This window comes from Drosophila navojoa, chromosome 5, assembly GCF_054131105.1.
Source record: "Drosophila navojoa isolate 15081-1374.11 chromosome 5, UAZ_NAV_1.0, whole genome shotgun sequence".
NCBI classification, from domain to species: domain Eukaryota; kingdom Metazoa; phylum Arthropoda; class Insecta; order Diptera; family Drosophilidae; genus Drosophila; species Drosophila navojoa.
In genome coordinates this window covers 4,392,615-4,411,557 of record NC_142893.1, presented here as the reverse complement: position 1 = coordinate 4,411,557, position 18,943 = coordinate 4,392,615, and the positions used below count along the sequence as shown (strand labels likewise).

General features: G+C 43.2%; 7 protein-coding genes across 13 annotated transcripts in view; 3 read left to right on the top strand and 4 right to left on the bottom strand.

Annotated features, from left to right (window-relative positions):
* Nucleotides 1–12,974, top strand: part of LOC108653980 (small ribosomal subunit protein mS37) — a 145,718-nt gene extending 132,744 nt beyond the window's left edge. The window contains exons 1-2 of one of the 2 annotated variants that reach the window (XM_018104955.3): nt 12,279–12,489; nt 12,551–12,974. In XM_018104955.3, coding sequence (XP_017960444.1) covers nt 12,551–12,913 — 363 coding nt within the window. In that variant the 5' untranslated portion in view covers nt 12,279–12,489 and the 3' untranslated portion in view covers nt 12,914–12,974. Of the gene's footprint in view, nt 1–12,278; nt 12,490–12,550 lie in introns of those variants that run through there. The other variant, XM_089261854.1, reaches the window with a different exon arrangement.
* The window catches only part of LOC108654236 (uncharacterized), a 125,383-nt gene that overhangs the window by 10,836 nt on the left and 95,604 nt on the right, over nt 1–18,943 (bottom strand). The window lies entirely within an intron of this gene.
* Eps-15 (Epidermal growth factor receptor pathway substrate 15) lies at nt 67–7,796 on the top strand. 4 transcript variants are annotated; one of them, XM_089261829.1, is made up of 12 exons: nt 67–519; nt 619–855; nt 922–1,685; nt 1,746–2,067; nt 2,142–2,231; nt 2,476–2,538; nt 2,671–2,868; nt 2,941–3,384; nt 3,442–3,630; nt 3,695–3,769; nt 6,315–6,591; nt 6,655–7,796. In XM_089261829.1, the coding sequence occupies exons 1-12, from the start codon at nt 454–456 to the stop codon at nt 7,386–7,388; spliced, it is 3,459 nt and encodes a 1,152-aa protein (XP_089117955.1). In that variant the 5' UTR covers nt 67–453; the 3' UTR covers nt 7,389–7,796. The 4 variants fall into 4 exon arrangements, with proteins under 4 accessions (XP_089117955.1, XP_017960875.1, XP_017960877.1 ...); XM_018105386.3 differs by having other exon boundaries at nt 5,976–6,591; XM_018105388.3 differs by lacking the exon at nt 2,476–2,538 and having other exon boundaries at nt 5,976–6,591.
* Nucleotides 7,879–9,674, top strand: GstE12 (Glutathione S transferase E12). Its single transcript, XM_018105398.3, has 3 exons — nt 7,879–8,027; nt 8,805–8,907; nt 8,967–9,674. The coding sequence occupies exons 2-3, from the start codon at nt 8,813–8,815 to the stop codon at nt 9,541–9,543; spliced, it is 672 nt and encodes a 223-aa protein (XP_017960887.1). The 5' UTR covers nt 7,879–8,027; nt 8,805–8,812; the 3' UTR covers nt 9,544–9,674.
* On the bottom strand, nt 10,647–12,299 carry LOC108653977 (neuralized-like protein 2). The gene is made up of 4 exons (XM_018104953.3): nt 12,031–12,299; nt 11,650–11,902; nt 11,287–11,589; nt 10,647–11,218 (listed from the first exon to the last, which is right to left on the bottom strand). Exons 1-4 carry the CDS (start codon nt 12,289–12,291, stop codon nt 11,103–11,105), a joined length of 933 nt encoding a protein of 310 aa, XP_017960442.1. The 5' UTR covers nt 12,292–12,299; the 3' UTR covers nt 10,647–11,102.
* LOC108653974 (suppressor APC domain-containing protein 2) lies at nt 12,932–14,839 on the bottom strand. 2 transcript variants are annotated; one of them, XM_030383863.2, is made up of 3 exons: nt 14,544–14,839; nt 13,403–14,331; nt 12,932–13,329 (listed from the first exon to the last, which is right to left on the bottom strand). In XM_030383863.2, exons 2-3 carry the CDS (start codon nt 14,303–14,305, stop codon nt 13,009–13,011), a joined length of 1,224 nt encoding a protein of 407 aa, XP_030239723.1. In that variant the 5' UTR covers nt 14,306–14,331; nt 14,544–14,839; the 3' UTR covers nt 12,932–13,008. The 2 variants fall into 2 exon arrangements, with proteins under 2 accessions (XP_030239723.1, XP_030239724.1); XM_030383864.2 differs by having other exon boundaries at nt 13,403–14,308.
* On the bottom strand, nt 14,938–18,819 carry spz6 (Spaetzle domain-containing protein 6). Of its 2 annotated transcripts, XM_089261849.1 has the most exons (5): nt 18,809–18,819; nt 17,963–18,049; nt 16,287–16,582; nt 15,918–16,226; nt 14,938–15,835 (listed from the first exon to the last, which is right to left on the bottom strand). In XM_089261849.1, the coding sequence occupies exons 2-5, from the start codon at nt 17,981–17,983 to the stop codon at nt 15,199–15,201; spliced, it is 1,263 nt and encodes a 420-aa protein (XP_089117975.1). In that variant the 5' UTR covers nt 17,984–18,049; nt 18,809–18,819; the 3' UTR covers nt 14,938–15,198. The 2 variants fall into 2 exon arrangements, with proteins under 2 accessions (XP_089117975.1, XP_017960436.1); XM_018104947.3 differs by lacking the exon at nt 18,809–18,819 and having other exon boundaries at nt 17,963–18,184.

Below are 18,943 nucleotides of genomic sequence, written 5' to 3'. Positions count from 1 at the left end.
GCATGTATTTTTATTTTATGCATATAATAGGGTTTTCATCCCTGGTATTAGTGCTAGTAAACGAGTTGCTTAATGGTATAGAGACGCTGTCCAACACTAGTTAGAGGCCGATGCTGAAAAAGGCAAAAGCAAAAAATTAAATTTCATGTGTGTAATAAATTTGTAGCCGTAATGTGCTCAATTGCAACACTATAACTGTTCAAGTTGTACGTGCAACTCGCGGCGCTTAAAAATTAAGGAGCGTGGCCACCGTACAACCGCACACATATTATAAAAGCGAGTTCCGCCCTCGCTTACCCTTACGCCAATAAGAGAGAAAAAAATCGATTTTGTGATAGTGATAACAGCGCTTACGCTTAAAACAACGCAGAGGCAGAGAGGCGAATTCCGTGGCTTTTCTGCATACTATTTGAGATCGAAGTGTGCACACAATATACACAAATCGGTGGCAATATGAATTTGGATTTTACTAAAGTGTGCGGCAAGCACAACCTCGTCTATGAGGCGTACTACAAACAGGTAACGATGAATCGTACGCTGGAATGTGTGTGCGGCGGGTGATTAACAACCCCCTTATTGATTTTTTTGCGCGCTTGTGCCCAATTTTTATTTTTATAGATTGACCCAAAGGGCACTGGTGCCATTGAGGCCATGACGGCCGCTAAGTTCTTGAAAAAGTCGGGTTTGAGCGATGTGGTGCTCAGCCGCATTTGGGATCTATCCGACCCGAATGGAAAGGGGTTTCTGGACAAGCCAGGATTTTTTGTTGCTCTCAAACTAGTGTCGCTCTCTCAGGCGGGCCAGGTGGCCAATATGAACAACATCTACATGGATACGGTGAATCCGCCGAAAGTGGTAAAATTGTTACACAACTGCCAACGAAGAAAAACCAATACCTAATCTGTGTCACATGTTTTCCAGGGTGAAATACCAAAGGCCCTACCTACTCGCATACAGACGGTCCCAGTCGCCGGCGCAGGTGCCCCAAGTGGGGACTGGAGTATCAGTGTCATCGATCGACTCAAGTATGAGCAACTGTTTGAATCGCTGAATCCGCAGAACGGCATGCTACCGGGCAATAAAGTAAAAGGCGTGCTGATGGACTCGAAGCTGCCCATGAACATACTGGGCACCATCTGGGATCTTGCTGATCAGGACAAAGATGGTAATCTGGATAAGCACGAGTTTATTGTCGCGATGCATCTCGTTTATCAGACACTCCAGAAACGCACAGTGCCCAGTGTGTTGCCCCCAGAACTTCGTAAGGCACCCAAGCCGGCGATGCCACCGCCACCAGCTGTTGCTGGAGTTAATGCGCCAATGCCACGCGCGCCTAGTGGCGAGGGCTTTGGCGATGGTGGCTTTGTGGCCAACTTTCCCAAAGATATTGCGCCGCCGGCAGCGATACCACCATTGCCCGTTGCTGTGCCGCCCATGACACGCATTCCGCCAGTGGGAGCAGTTAGCGCACAGCCACTGATACAAACTGATCCACTGATACCCATTGGAGCACCACCGTCGGTGACGGCCAACGCTGATTGGGTGGTCAGTCCAGTCGAGTTACTAAGGTTCGAGGAAATATTCCGACAATCCGATTTGGACAAGGATGGCTTGGTTTCTGGACTCGAAGTGAAAGACATATTCATTAAATCGGGTATACCACAACGCACTCTCGCAGATATTTGGTAAGCAGCACAATGTAAAATATCTCAAATTAATATATTTAACTATTACTTCTTTAACAGGGCACTTTGCGACACCAATCAATCGGGCAAGCTGACCGTGGAGCAATTCGCGTTGGCCATGTGGCTTGTGGAGCGAAAACAGCGTGGTGTAGATCCGCCTCAAGTGCTAACAGCTAATATGGTGCCACCGTCAATGCGTTCAATTGTGTCTGGTGTGGAAGTGCAGCCACAGGAGACAAAGCCGACATACTCAAACCCCGAATTGGAGATGATATCCAAAGAGATCGAAGAACTGGCACGCGAGCGCCGTGCCCTAGAAACGGAAATCGCACAAAAAGAGGCCGATGTGCGTATCAAGAATGGTGAAGTGCGAAGCCTACAGGTCGGTAACTCTTAGAACCACACACAAATACGTATGTATATATAGAGCTTATAATAAAATTCGATTTGTTGCAGAGCGAATTGGATACATTGACGGCTACGCTAAAGCAGCTGGAGAATCAACGTGGCGAAGCACAGAAACGTCTTGATGATCTGCAGGCTCAAGTAGTTATCGTTGCATGATCTAAAATTGATCTTAAATAGCTTGAATATTGGGTTTAACTGCTTTCCTTAATATGTGACTTTGATTTTTAATGGGTTTAATTTGAATGATTTCCATTTCCCTTTTCTTTATCATTTATGTTCCTCCACTGTTAACACAAATTGGTACGCAATTATTTTACCCAAATTATACATACTAAACTGGTGAATGCACGTAAAACATTATATTACCATATGTAACGTTAAGGTTACCCAAAATCTGGCCGTGTTGGCCTCTGTAAGTCTTGACATAACCCGCACCAGCAATCAGGTTTGTTTATTTATTATCGTTTGTGCTTTATGTTTGTATGTTATGTTTCTGTGTTTATGTGTAATTTATTTTTATCTCACAAGAATGAAGAGTAATGGCACTATAATTAACCTGTGATTGTTCTGTTTGTAGGTGACTAAGATTCGGGATCAGTGTCACAAGCAAGAAGAGACCATCAACGAACAGGAGGGCGAATTGAATGCCAAGCGCTCGGAGCTGCAGAAACTCAAGGATGAGGAATCAGCACTACAAAAGGAATACGACAACAACAATCGAGAGCTATCTAAGCTAACAAAACATCTGCAGAATACGCAGCTGCAGATTAGTTCTGTAAATATCTATATATAGACTCTTAAAATGTGTATATATTTGCAATTTTAACCAATGTATTTTTGATTTTAGGTACGCTCGATGGTCACTCAGCTGATGGAAACACAGCGACAGATGACGGACGCATTACTAATTTGTCGCGCTGCCATGGAGAATCAAAATGCTGAACTCGTCTCGGAATATCAGTTGAAAATCGAGCCAGACTTTGATGATGCGCGCAAAGTACTGCAGAAAGAAGTCGAAATGCCCAAAGATGATCCATTCCAGGAGAACAACAGCGGCGCTGCTAATAATGCTACCAATGGCTTTGACAACGATCCCTTCAGCGGGCAGGCTAGCACCAAACCCACGCCCGCTATCGGCGGCTTTGATGACAGCTTCAATATGAGCTCTGGCTTTGACAGTGGCTTCGATGCATTTGGCCAGAGCAGCGCTAGCGGATTTGGACAAACGCAACGCGATCCATTTGGTGGCGATGCGTTCGGTGCAAACAAATCAAATGCCATAACGCCAGAGGTGAGCCCTTCATGCTAATTTGTAGGATTCGATTAAATATATATATTGTATACGCAGCCTGGCAAGGATGATTTTGGCAGTGATCCGTTTGCGGCGTTGCACGCGCCCACGGGTCAGGGTCAGGTGCTTAGTCCCAATGCGCAACGATCTGGCCCGCCACCGCGACCAGAATCACCTAGTCCAGCTTTGCCACCAAAGAAGTCCAAGGTTCCGCCACCTCGACCAGCTCCACCACGCGCAGCACAGGTAAATTAATCTATGATATATAGTAAATAATTTGACAGGCTAATGGATACTCTTAACTTTATAGCCTACCGGCGGCTTCGGCTCTGGCGGCGGCGGTGGAGGCGGAGGATTTGCTGACTTTGACGATTTTGACAATAAGGTTGGTAGCAAGTTTAATGTACGTTGGGATCGGTGGTAATGCATGCACATCGCACCGCCGCAACAATTATTTTGTTAAATAGTTGAAATTGTCTTCACACAATGTTAAGTTTTTGTTTGCATTAACATGGCATTATATATGCATATATATATTAATATTTTACTACGATTCGATTATTTTCGTTATTAATTATTATCACTAACCCACATTTAAATTGTTTGTAGTTGTGTTAACTTATTTTTTGATTCACCTAAACAAAAACCCTTAACCAATAAAAAACATTCTGCACTCGAACATTTTATTTTTGGTTTAAGTAGATGTTTTAATTTAGTAATTTGTCAATTGTTATATTGCTTATTGATTTGGGCAATAATGCAAATGCAAGAGGTACAACTTCGATCCTTAAACACATTGCCTTAACTCTGCTGCCCGTACGAAACTAACTATTTGCTTTCATCTCTTGCAATTCTCTATTTTCAGTGAACATCTTAATAATAATAATCATATTTCAATAAATTCATATAAATATATATGTTTATATATATATATAATATAATATTAACAGAGACACGACACAAACTCAGTCAGCAGTTGAGCCTAGCAACAAATTTGAAGCGTACAAAACCTAATTGCGTATACTATATAGACATTGCATATAGGACCCATATATCAGAGTTCGATCCGGCTGAATATTCGTATTTGTATTACACACATAGCCGTTCAGCATACTCGCAGATTTCATGCCTAAATAGATAAATGTACTAAATTCAATTCGAATCGAAAATCAATCAATTGATATATCAAAAACGAAAAACAAAACAAAAGGAAACCAAAAAGTAAAAGTTATGTCGTGTTTAATGTAGTCAAAGTGTTTAAAGTTTAAATTTAACTAACGTCGCCACACTATGAAATGTTGTGCATTATTGTATTTAAATCATATTTACTTGAGATTTGCTTTCGTTTAAAGACCAAATAATCATATACATTGCATACTATTATGGAACATATGGAGCATATTTCAGAAATTCTTAAGTGCACGCCGAACCGTTTAGTTTGGATGAAATGCTAGTCTCGAAATGATTGATAGATTCATATATAACTCAATTAAGGAATTTAAATGCAAATTGTTGTTGTTTCTGCATATAATACTAAAGTTTATAGCAATTATACAAGACACATACCCTACATACATACATACCTACACATATTTAAGTGCATATATACAGCCTATGATCCACCATATATATACATACATATATAGCTCGAATTTCATTAGCCTGCAACTTCCAAGATGATTGCTTTACTATTTATTAAATAATTTTCCAAAAATGGAAGTCGCATCAATCGCTCGTTTACTCGAATTGCATTCCAACTGAAAGCTATATAGAATCAGCCGATTATAGAATCAAATTGTTAATACTTTTAAGAGACGCGTTGCCATTGACTAGGTGCAGTAGGAGCCATAGGATCGAATAACAATTGTTTTTCCGTATGCACTCTGGATAATTGGTCAACGATAAATTATAGAAAATCTAGTCCCACATCAAACTCTTGTTTGATGATATTTGTTTTGAGAGACATGCATACAAAATATATATATATACATGGAAATTATATATATATATATATTTAGTACTATATACAACCACGAAACTGTTCACATACCGAAACCTAAAGCTTCCCGTACATTGATTTTAATGTTCAATACATAAATACTTATACATATAATGGGTACCCAAACTAACGTGTAACACCATCAAGTTTTGCATTATTAAACAACAAAAATATCTAAATATGTTCGACATCATTAATAATAATAATAATTATAATAATAATGCATATAACAATTGAGTTATGATAAACAAAAATATAACCATAATGAGAGAATAAAGAAACATTTTTGTCGCATCCGGTTATATCAGCTTTGTTTCATGCAGGTCTCCTTCCCCTACTTATCTTCTCCACAGCAGCTACACCCGAGTATATATATTATACTATATAAAAGCTTAACGTTTTTCTTTTTATTATAATTTATGGTATTTGGTTTTAATTTGCCAATATTTGGTAATAATTGTCTAATTCATTGACTTAATAGTATATTTTCTCTCTTCTTTTTTTTAAATTAATTTGATTTGTATTTATTTTTTCCTTCCACTCACAAAAACACACCGATTTGTTTGCTCATTTTCCACACCCGCTGACACAGCTAAAAAACATTCCAATCGGTAATCCAAACACCACCACGCCCATACCGGCGCTAAATGCCACGCTGCTCGATAGCTTCTCGCTGTTTGATGAGCCCCAAAGCCAGAGTAAGGCAGCCAGCACTAGTACACCAACACTGCCAACCCTGCACCCACAAGCCTCCACCCACACACTGCTATCGACATCATCGGCATCAGCATCGGCATCGGCATCGGCATCGACATTGACATCGGCATCGACATCAACATTGGCATCATTATCTGCATTAGCATCCGCATCAGCCCCCACAGCAGTCAGCACAAATAACCAACATTTGTCGCGTTCCAATACACCGCTGCAGACACAGGCCACAACGGGAACGGGATCGGGAACCGGATCAGCATCTTTAGCAGGTCTTTTTGATGCCTTTGGGGGCAGCAGCGTCAGCAGTATTAGCAAGCCGGCTGTCACGCCAGTGCCTGTAATACAAGGGCCGACAGACTTTAACGATGATCCCTTCAAGGACTATCGCTATGAGGATCCCTTCAATATCAAAGATCCCTTTGCAGATGATGATGAGAGCACGTCTGCAGGGGGAGCGAGCAAGAAGAACTTTGCCGAGGACTTCAGCTCGGAGGGTATGTGCTGCAGCCGTTTATAAATGAACTTCGTCCAGACTAATCTTACCATTTGACTTTCAGATGAGCTCCCCCCGAAGGCCGTGCATAACAATAACAAATCAAAGACGGCCACACCGCTCAGCAGCGAGTTGATGCATCAGTTTGATGCATTCAATCTGAATGCCAGTCCTGCACCTTCACAAAAATCGGCCACATCGAATCCGAAAGCACTGGATGCGTTTGCTGACTTTGACGACTTTGCGCTGGAGAAACCTGCAGAGGTTGCCCAAGCGACGAAAGGAGCCACCAAAGCAAATCTGAACAAACTCAACGATTCCTTTTTCAATGCATTTAATGACAATTTCAATGACAACAACTTTAATTCAATCAACTCGAAAAACAACGAACTTACTACGGTCAACTCGAATGTGGCCGCGTTTGATGCTTTCGCTGTTCAGAGTACGACAACGACAACAACAACCAAATCGGAAGCCAAGCTCTTTGATGCATTCAATGATAACTTCGAGGACAGCTTTGGATCTGCTAAGCCTGCCAACTCAACCACGTTGGATACTAATTTTGCAAAGTTTGACGCATTCGATGCACACAACTTTTCCAACGACTTTGGCAAATCGCTCAACGACAGCAATGCTAACAAAGGGAAGCTGAATGGCAGTGGCAGCGGCGCCACCAAGAAGAGCCAGGAATCCCTGACCAAAAAAAACAATGAAAAGTTTGCAGCGGACTATTCGAAGCCCGAGAGCTATGACGCAGATCTGGAGGAGGCCCTTAAGCGGAGCATACTCGACAACTGAATCATTTGGCTACCCAAAGCAGTGATTAACGTGATGTTGCATACGAACAATCTCGACATAAGCGATTTGCATGCTCGCATTAAACGGCTATATACTAACTAGTACAGCTATACTATACTGAGTTATAAAGCAACTTTCCAATTTGTAAAATACGCATGCTTTCAATTCTTATAGGTCATTTGGTGACTACAATATTGCAATATATACATACATATATATTCCATAGTGCTTACAATGCAGATACTTTGATTGTCTAAAACAAACCGAAAATGCTGGTATTATATTCATTATATCATATTTAATAGTTTAAATGTAATCGACATACTCGTTAACGTGCTACTAATAACGCGTTTGCGCATATGTATGTACACCAAAACTCTATGAATAAACCAAGAGCAATATATTAAACGCCTCTCGCTCACTAATACATCTCAAAGATCTGAGCTCCTAGCTCCGAGCTTTGAGCTCTGAGCTGTGGCTCTGACGAACTGTTCTGCTCCCGCTCTCTGGTTTCGTTCAGTGAGCGCGCTTCGCTCGTGTATTTTACGTTTCGGTTTTTCAGTCACGTTCTCGAGTTCGGCGCGAGCGGTCATAGAAAAATAACTTGTTGCGTCTAGCATATAAATTAATACACATTATGTAAGTATATTAGTGTAAATGGATTTGGAAGCGCAAAAACCAAAAAGCAACATGCTGTGAGGGAACTCCTATGGGAAATTGTGCACGACTTGTTTATTAGCGTTGTTCTCACGACAATCACACGCACACACACACACAGGCACACATGAACATAAACATTAAAGCGCTATAAAAACAATTTGCCGGCAATGTCGATGTGTGTGATTTTAAAACAACAAACAAGACGCGATCTGGCAGTATTTTTCCTATTAGTTTGTGAATGTGTCATATCGCCCTCTATATGCATCTATATATATACATATGTATATAAGTGTAAGCGTGCGTGTATGTGAGTCTGTCCCCCTACTAATTACATTTATATTGTTTGTGCTGCGCTGCGAATTTATATACATATATGTGTGTTTGTATATAATTGTGCTTGTATATCAGGCGAGTGCCGGTCAGATCCCACACCAATATGCCTGTACAGGTATTTGTGTATAACAAACACAAAGCCTTCACACAGAGGCCAACTATACAGTGCAACTGTGCATTAAACAGAGCTTTCACTGTGTGCACTCTTGATATTGGCTTATCATGTCGCTGTGTCTTATCAGCTGTAGGGGGGCTCGCAGAGACAAGTATTTTACATATGTATTTGTAGACATAGGGCAGGTACTACTGTTTGTGTAGATGTGTAAGTAAAGTAAACATACGATGAGCTTATCGCACAACCAGATATGATAGGTGTTTATTAATAGGCGTGTTTTAATCTAATATTATTGAAATGACTTGCAGCGCGAGCCATGTCGAAGCCAGTCCTCTATTACGCCACACTGAGCCCGCCCTCGCGCGCTGTCATGCTGACGGCCAAGGCAATCGGACTTGAACTTGAACTGCGGTAAGTGCAGCCCACACCCAATGCATTTGGCCAATTAATGAATTGCCTTTGTTTTGTAGCCCAATTAACCTATTGAAAGGTGAACATCTGACGCCAGAGTTTCTGAAATTGAATCCTCAGCACACGATTCCCACATTGATCGATGGCGATGCTACCATCATAGACTCGCATGCCATCTGCGCCTATTTGGTTGAGAAATACGGCGCGGCACATGAGTCGCTGTACCCCAAGGACTTGGTCCAACGTGCCAATGTAGATGCACGCCTGCACTTGGACTCTGGTCACCTGTTCGCCCGTTTGCGTTTCCTCTATGAACCAGTGCTCTACTTTGGTTCCACTGACTGTTCCGTTGATAAAATAGCCTATGTGCAGAAGTGCTATGAGATACTGGAGGGCTTCCTCAAGGATCAGACATATTTGTGCGGCAACGAGCTGACCATTGCCGACTTTTGCTGTGTGGCAACCGTGACATCTGTTAACGATGTTGCGCCCATTGATGAGTTCAAGTTTCCCAAGGTGCACGCCTGGCTAAAGAAACTTTCGGAGCTGCCCTACTACAAGACCACCAACGAGGAGGGTGCCGAGGAGCTGAAGGCACTCTTCAAGGCCAAGCTGGCTGAGAATCGCTCCAAGTAGATTCAGTCATTAATATCCATATATATTATATAGTCCGGCATTAGCTGGCGTTCCCTTGGTCAAGTTTGTAAGTTTTTAACTAATATTTTTATTAGACTATCTTGGGTAAATGAATTATTTTATTTACCCGAGATATAGCGGCTCGTTTGTTTTATATTTTAGAAATGTAAATTGTAACTGTTTCATTGCGATTTATTTGCAGGCAAAACCAAAAAATATATGTTACAGCATACTTTTCGGCTTGTCAAAAGCAAAAACTATGATTATTAAGAAATAATATTCTTGGGCTTGGAATTTATTGGATGCTTAGAAATAAGAAAATATAAAAATAGGACTGAAAACCTGCAAGATGCATAAACTCAAAACTACATTCTCAAATGCGAATACTTCGCATTAATACAGAGCGATTTTGGAGCAATATACCTTTGCGAACTAGAAAAGACAAAGACTCCCGATTGGCAACATCAACTAGTACTCGAAGCAATATTTGTTTATTGGGATAGATTCTAAGTAGTTGCGCGATTACATATATAACGAATTTTTCAAGATTGGACTTCGATTACCCGAGATATGGCTGCTGGAATTAAACTCAAATTCTACCAACAGGTAAGTAAACTTTCGCAAAAGCTATCATTTTCATTATTTATTTTTATTTTATCAATACACATACAATTAAATCCTATTACTTTATGTCTTTAATACATACACTGCACATACACTTTTATACTTAATATATTACGTCGAAGTATTACATAGAATTTACATACTATAATATTGTAATTATATCTTATATTACATTTAGCAACAATATTCTTAAAGCTACAATAACGGAAATGGAAATCGCCCTGGGGTGGACCGAAACGGCATTAAAGGCAGATCGGTGCATAGGTTTTATTTTCTATTTGCTTTTTCTTTTCCTTTTTTTTTTTTGAGGGGGGATGGGGAGGGGGAGCTGGATTTTAAATTCACATCGTCTTTCACTTTCAAATTTTGTCTTTTTACTTCTAACCAAATCGCGATTTGTACATATTTCTTGGTATGTACGCATTTAAAGGTGCTGGGGGAAGGGCCAGGTTCTTTAACAGTGAGTAAAATTCATGTGATGCTTTTAAACATAATCTACGTATATAAAATATAAATATAAAGAACTGGTATCACGTAACCAAAATATTATAAGCTATATCTACAGAATGAAAATACAAATTGCTTGACACATCCACCATCGACGCCGTCGACCAGATGCAGCTAGAGATGGAGATGATAATAGACAATGACAGCAACTATGTTGTCTCTCTGATCAAGAGCCGCCTTTTGAGGGGGGCGGGCAAGTAACGTCGAGAGCGCCAACGGCGCAAGTGAGGAATGAAATGTCAATGAACGACCGCTTCAACTTCAACTGTCTACAATATGCGTATAAAATATATATAAATGGGTAAACAGGCTATCACGACGCACGCTGATGTACAACAGTACAGAGCAACAGCACACGCTCTATTACATAAAGTGTGTGTTTTGCTTCCTTTTCTTTTTATGTGTGAGTGTGCGCTTTGTCTCAGTTCCTAATCTCGGCGCAATAAGAAACGCTTAATGCTCTCGGGCAGTGGCAGCCGCGCAATGGAGCCGGTTGCGATGTGCTCCAGTATAACATTGCGACAAGCACTTTGCAAGGACAGTACTAAAGAAACAGAAGAAAACTAATTTCAATTGAACGAATCTAATTATAAATGGAATCTGATTACTCACTGCCTTCCAGTTGTATGATGCGTATTTGCTTTGTCGTGCCATAAACATCAACAACAACGTACAAAGGCGACCCATCTAATGGTATTTCTTTTGATACTGGGCCCTTGTCCACGCCATTAATGATGAAGTGTAATTCGCCTTTGGATGCATCATTCTCTGTGGGCACATACATGATGCCAATGCGTGAGCCTCGGTCTGTGAGCAGTATATCCGAGTTTCCATTGTCCATCGATGGACGCAACAGTCTCTTGGGCAGTAAACCACGCGGCGTACGCACATGCGTTGCATCGCCAAGTAGATTACCTAAGGATTAAAGCGATTGAGCAATGATCCAGGTCTATTGGAGATCTCACTTTTACTCACGTTGTGGCGGCTCATTGGCTATGAAATCGACACTCTCGCCGGCTTGGTCTTGACGTTGATTCATTTCAAATTTTGAGATCGGATATATCCAGCTGTTTCCTAAATTGGCCAAGTCAGGCAACGCAAAGTGCGGCAATCCTTCGCTCCGCATGCCAATTACGTTTGGTGTCAGCTCCGTCAGGCCCAGTCGCATGTGTCCCGACCATCCCCGTTCGATTTTCTCAATCTCCACTAGAAATATTTCGCCGGGCGCCTGCACGAAATTAATCAATTAAAATTCACGGTTTGATACATCTGCACACACACGTACTACACTCGCAAACAAACATGCACACACACATGTACATCCCATATAGATACATAGAGATTAACAATGCTTACCAGCGGTCGCTCGGAGAAGGTGAGAGCATCGGCGAAGCTAGTGCGTCGAAAGGCGACTGTTGCATCGTCATCTAAGCGTATGTTGGAGCCATGGTATGGATGAAACCGAAAGAGCTGACGTTCCCACACACCAGCACCAGTTGTTGCGATTTTTGCATCATTCACAATTGCTGCGGCATCGATCTGTTCTCGGTCCGCCTCATTGTTGCCGGCGAAGTCGGCTAGATGCGGCGCCTGGTGGTTGTCATCAACGGCATCCATGATTTGTAGTATTGTTTATTTCTACCATATGTATTTTTTATTTGTGTAAATTTTAAGTTGATCAGAGCGACATGGGACTAGTGTTGAGTAATGTGAAAATAGCTACTATTTATACCGTGTGTTGGTAAACGTGCGCATTCGCTTTTGACGTAACAGCGAACAGCTGATTGCAGCGGCAGACGAAAGGCGAAAAACACGGTGGATTAAAATAAAATTGTGAATACTGAAAGAAAATGTGATCAAATATATTCATTTGCAGATGCGTATTCCAGGAGCACTTTACGCGGCACGTGGGCGTGCGCCACAAAACGAAAAGGATGTGCCATTTCAGGAGATACTGCCGCTGCGCCTGAAGAACACGGTCAGCGGCAAGGCAGACTCTGGCTCCGATGTGGCATGCCTGCAGGAGATGGGTGTGCTGTTTGCCTGCCTCAAGGACAACGAGTTCGTGGAGAAGTACTGCCACAAGGAGATTAGTCAATTTCAGAATTGCTACAAACTGTACATGGATCGCAAATTCGAGGCGAAAAAGACTGTCAATCAGGGCATTGTGCAACCCGGCAACAATCTGAACTATAAACAGTTGAACAAATACATGAGACGCTTTCCCAATCCACAATAGCTCGTCAATAGTGCCCAATGATTTGTTAAGCATTTTAATATATATGCAAATTATTTACAAAGTCTTTTCACTGCTTCTGCTATTGATAACTTAATTTAGTAGACAACATCCGCATCGCCCAGCCCCGCAGAGGATTGACTCACAGGTGAAGGCTGGCTCAGCACAAAGTTCGACATATTACGAAGGCTGTGAAACTGCGTGTGCTGCTGTTGCTGCTCGTAGATCTCCGCATCATTGGAGGCGTATGACTTGCAATTGAAGTGCTGCAGGGACTTGCGCGGCAATGCGAGATTAATGTGCAGCGGATAGCCGCCATGCTCCCAGGTCTCTGTCAACAGGGCCAAGCTGCGATTGGCTTCCAGTACGCGAGCGCGCTGATAGTTAAGTCTCTCCTGCTGCAGCTCTGACCATTGCTCCTGTGGAGAAAGCAGATCTCATTTATATATATATATACATATATATTACTGTGTATACAGTTATGCTACTTACAAATCGTGTGCCTAAACGCCCAAAATACTTGATCTGCTCCTGGACATTGAGCACCTGCTGCATATAGAAATCACGCGCCTTCTCCACGCCATCCAGGCCGAAGAGGAGCAACTCTCGCTGCTCCTCCAAATGCTTCAGTCGCTTCAGCATATTGTAGTCAATGCCATGCTGCAAGGTGTGCCTCCGTGACTCTCGTCGCTTATTATTCGATTTCTTGGGTGGCTGCGCCAGTGTCAATGCACCCATCGTATAGTCCGTTGCCGAGGTGGAGGACGAGCCGCCATCGGCAGAGCCGCGATGCTCGAATTGCTCGCGTGCAGTCTTCAAGCTCTTCTGCTCGCTGTGCATGAGACTCAGTTGCCAGTTCTGCAGCGCATTGCGTATGTCTGCCTTGGCTAACGGAGCAGCTGCTACGGATTGACGCGGTGGCTTTGGCGGCGGTGCTGGCGAACCATAATCCATTTCGTGATCCAGCTCGGGACTGATCTGTGATCGTGGACGCACCTTTGCCGTGGGCGCACTGCTGTCCAGGCCCAGACCTAGACCGAGCAGCTGCGGCGCTGATGGCGGGCGTGGCGGCTTGGTCAGCTTATCGTGGACTTGTAGCTGCTGTAAGTGCTGCGTCTGCTGCTGCTGATTGCGCAACAGGCATAGCTTCAATCCCGCACAGAATCGTTCGAAGGATAACAGGCCGCTAGGCGGCGTCACACGACGCAGCGAGTCCAGCACTCCTTGAGGCAGACCCTTGGAGCCATCGTCCTGCCAGCCCTTCTCAATGTCCGCAAAGCGCACGTAGCCGCTCTGCTTATCATCCAGAATGTCGAAGAGCTTCTTCATGGACAACACAAATTGTTTGGGCAGCGCGTCCAACGAGCTTAGGCTGCCGCTCTTGCTGGACAACATCTTCTAAATTAGAAATTAGTAACCGACTAAAATAAAAACAAAAATGGAAAGCGTGCATAAATAATAATCAACATATATTTCTTAGATTTCGCCCACACAATTTGCGCTCAATGCATATTTTTGAATAATGATAACGAAAGACTTAGGCAACGAACTAAGACAATGATGCGAACGAGCGGCACCATCGAAGCTTTGTTTATACACAAACATTTAAACAATTTGTGGCTAAATAACTCACTTGCTACGCTGCTGGTTGCGGAAACTGGATATGCGGTTCTATGGCAGCCTCTTGAGGCCGTTCGTCAAGGCTTTGCTGGGCTGGCTCAATTTGACGTTACTTGAATTGAGTTTTTCTTTTATTTTGCAGCTATGTAATGCAGCTGGAAGAGCGGGCAACACATCCAAACCCAACCAACTGGTTGGGCAGACTGCAAAGCCGCGCTAAGCAAAGCGCACGCATGCGCAACTGGTTGAGTGGCTGGCGGGACAGGTTTTCAATTTTGGTTTAGGGAGAGACATACACACACACATGCACACACTCTCAAACAACACCAATACCAAGAGCAGAACGCGTGCCATGGCCTAGCTGTAGTTGTAGCTGTATCCCCCCTGGAGCAGAAAAATCACAGTGGTACAATTATAGCAGAAATATTTATTAGTAGAAATTCAATGCGTATTCAGTCAAGGATAGCTAATTGCTTACTTAGGCACACGCGCACACACATACATGGGTGTGTGTCTATGTGTATGTATGTTAGTTATGTTCATGTTCATCTGCTTGCAAGAAATGCAAACTCTGCGCAGTCCATGTTAGTCGGATCGCTAGAATGAGCATTTCATGCCACACGCTCTAAATGCTAAATGTGTGTTAGTTTATTCTAGATTATTCTTTCCTACAAATCGGCGACAGACTTTCGGCGCACGTACTTGGCGAAGTAGTCGGGACGCCAGCACTTGCAGGAGCCGGGTATCAAGAACCAGTCGTAGTAGAGCCGCACCTGGAAGCAGCCCAGCTCGTCGTGCCCATCGCAGTGCGCATCGACCGGAGCACTCTGGGCGCCCGCACCCTGGACACCTGTGCTGCCATCGGAGGCGGTGGCCACGCCGGCACGCTTCTGCAGATACTGCTGATAGGCCTGGAAGTCCTGCACGGATGGAGCCTGTGTCGTCGTACTGCTGCTTGGCACCGTGTCCTCTGCATTCGGATAGAATATCTCGGCGACCAGCAGACTGACCCAGCGTGGCGAGGACAAACAGCCGCCATCCAGATAGTGGCAGCGTGCCTGGATGCAGCGCGTCACCTCCACAGTCTGCGTGAAGTAGCCCTCATAGGGTATCTGCACCACATAGCGCCAGGCACCCTGATAGTTCTTGGCGAACACGGGCGTGGCGTACTCCACCTTGGCCGGGCAGGGCGTGGGCGGCCCCTCATAGCGTATGGGTCCCACTTCTTCGCGTCGCTCCGCTGTCTGTGCGGCGGACACAGCGGGGCTGGTGTCGCCCTGAATGGCGCGATAAAGCGTGCAGAAGCTGAAGAAACGAAATCGAGAATCGGATATGATGAACTCCATATATATATATATAGCTTGACAATTTGAGAAAGTGAACTTACACTCCACCTCCATCGCAGAACTTGCGTGGCTTGCGCTCCTCGGCGGCGCGTCGCTGCTCGTGCAGCTTCTTCTGCTGCTGCTCCTCCTCATCTAGAGCGGGATCAAAGTAGCTATACTCATTGGGCACCACGCCATCCGGCAAGCTGCGCGTGACGCGTGTGGCATAATGCCTATCGATGTTGTTGTTGTCCAGCTGATCCACCGGCTCGTCGCGAATGATCTGTGTCACCTTGGGCAGCGTGTCGTCCGCCTTAAGCACGGGCAACGTCTTCGACAGGAACTTCAGAGTCTGATTGCGTATCAGTTCGCTGCGAGACGGAAACCAATTGATGCTACATGGAAATGTGTAAGGATATGCGTTCACTTACAAGGGATACGGCTCGCCGAGCACATTCTGGCCCAGCGGATTCTTGGGAATTTGTCCCTTATTCAAGTCGCCGCAGATGTTGTGCACGGACACCGCCGACTTCTTGCCGGAGGCCACATCCTTGCAGTCCGCATTGATGAACGTGTACGGCGGTGGACGCACTCGTGGCGGCACGGCATTCGGAGACTCCACAAATGCATAATAGCCCTCGGGCGGCTCCTCGCCGTAGTCTGTTTGCGATTGTGGGGCAGACTGCGCCGTCGACAGCTGAGCGAGCAGCAAAAAGCTGAGTATTTTCTACAGATAAAACGAGTTTGGACATCAAATGTGTAATTTATATATATATATATATATATGTATATCTTTTATGTGCATAAAGAACGCGACAGCATAAATCAAATTAATTGCTATTTGAATGGCTCGCATTGTGGCATTGGTCATGGCCCCTGGCTCCATGCTCCGCCATGCCCCAATGGGCACAAAGACGCGCTCTCAGACGACGTTTGGCGAAAGCGCGAAAGTTGTTCGCCAGCATCAAAATAAACAAACTGAAACAACAACAACAACAACGAATGGCACTGACCAAGAGTGTGACTTTTGCATCTTAGTCTCATTGTGGGGGTACTTGAGGAAAAAAACTTTCCCTGAAATTCTGTCAGCTTCTTTATTTTCCTCTGCGTTTGCGTCTCTGTTTGAATGAAATCAAAAGTTTCAGAATGTCTCAAGCTTTTCGGGTCAAGTAGGCGACTCTGTTTTTACCTCACGCTTTTTTTTTTTTTTTTTGTGTGTGCATATTTGGGCCAACGCTCTGGAGAATCTCATGAAACTCAACTGTGCCCAACAATTTCGTATGTGATGCGGGTGTTCAGGTCTTTTGTGCTTTGCATCTCGTTCGTGACATGATTCACAGCCACACAAACCAAATTCGGCATTCCGAAAGAGCGAAAATTGGGTCATCCACGGTCTGCTGTTGATTTTGAATTCTTTGCTTTTTTACTTTTTTTTATAATTTTTGTTTATTCTAATGAGCAATGCGCTGCCGTTGTCGTTTGAGTTTGAGTTTGTCTCTTTGATATCCATCTCGTTATGCGTAAAACTAGTTTGATTCGGTTTCTTTATTTCTGGGACTGAGATTGGGATCGCCTTTTGCCCTTTTGGGATGGCAGCATTTTCTCTGGCTGCCATCTAATTGCAACTCGAGTGCTGGCCGCAATCGGAGCCAGAGCTAACTGCAACTGCGGCCGTAGCTGTAACTGACAGAGACTTTGCTGGCCAGCTAATGACTATATTTAAGGCTGACTTAATACAAAAGCACCGCTGCTCAACGGGGCCAGAATTTGTCGCTACTTTGTATATGTATGTGCATGTGTGTGTGTAGTGTGTGGTGTGTGTTCTGTGCGTGCTATTAAATTGTTCTAAATACGTTTAGGTAACGGGAAAGTTGCTCTATGCCAGGCTTAAATAACAGCCACTCGATGCGTGTGTGTGTGTGTGTGTGTTTTTGTGTAGCTCGCGTCGATTGGCCCGTCACTTTAATTCATTAGCATGTCTATATAAAAACAGCCAACTGCTCCAGAATTTATGCTAACAGTAAATGCCAGAACGCAGTGCAAAACAAAAGACTTGGGCAACAAACTTGATTTCGTGCATACATTTTAACAACATTGCCGCACTTACCACCAGCAAACGATAATCCATGTTGGCCAACTTTAATAGCCTTTTATTTAGTTGCCCAGCAAAACGAGACACACAAGAATTTTCCTTCCTCTTATTTTTTCACTTTTCCAACTTTGGCGTTTTGCGCTACACAGAACTCGACGCGGCAAGTGCAGTAAATGAACTGAACCTCTGAATGCTCAACCAGCAGACATTGAACCTCTGATTTTGAACTTGGCCAACATGGTTAGCCGTGAAGAGAGAGTTTAGAGTGCCGACTCGACTAGCCACAGAAAGTTGTAAAGAAAGCTTCGGCTCAGAATTCTGCAGCAGCAACTCAAAGACAAAGACAACTTTCGAGAGAGCCGCACAAGTGGCATACGGCCAGAGCTGAGGCATGCTTTTAGGAGCAAGTGGCACGAGCATGTGGCATATACACAGGCGATCGATATAATGCAGTTACAGCCTTTAAGCCTCCTGCAAAGAAATTGTATCTTCGCTTGTTTCGTTGTTTCATATTTATAGATTCGCCAGTTTTATATCCAACAATTTCACGTTTATTCATGAATACAATGTACATTACACAATTCATCAATTAATAAACATGCTCTTAACATACAATAGTTGAATCATTCTCATTTATATATATGTATATATATATATCTATATAATGGATATATATTATTATAAAGTGTTTTACATTATGCAATAAACAATGTTTCAAAGTCTTTCAACATTTGTTATCAATATAATGTTTTGGTTTAATGCTTTCCTACACATACAATATAGATTATAAAATGTATAACTCTTATGATCTAATATATATGTATAAAGAAAAAGAAATCTGCAGCTGTGCCTGTTTTTTTTTTGTTTTTTGTTTTTGTTTTTTTGTTATTAAATCTTTGTATATAAAGTATGCTTGCAAGTATTAAAATACAAATACTAGATGTAGTAATTGAATTGAATATATATACACATATATATGCACACAATACGCTGATC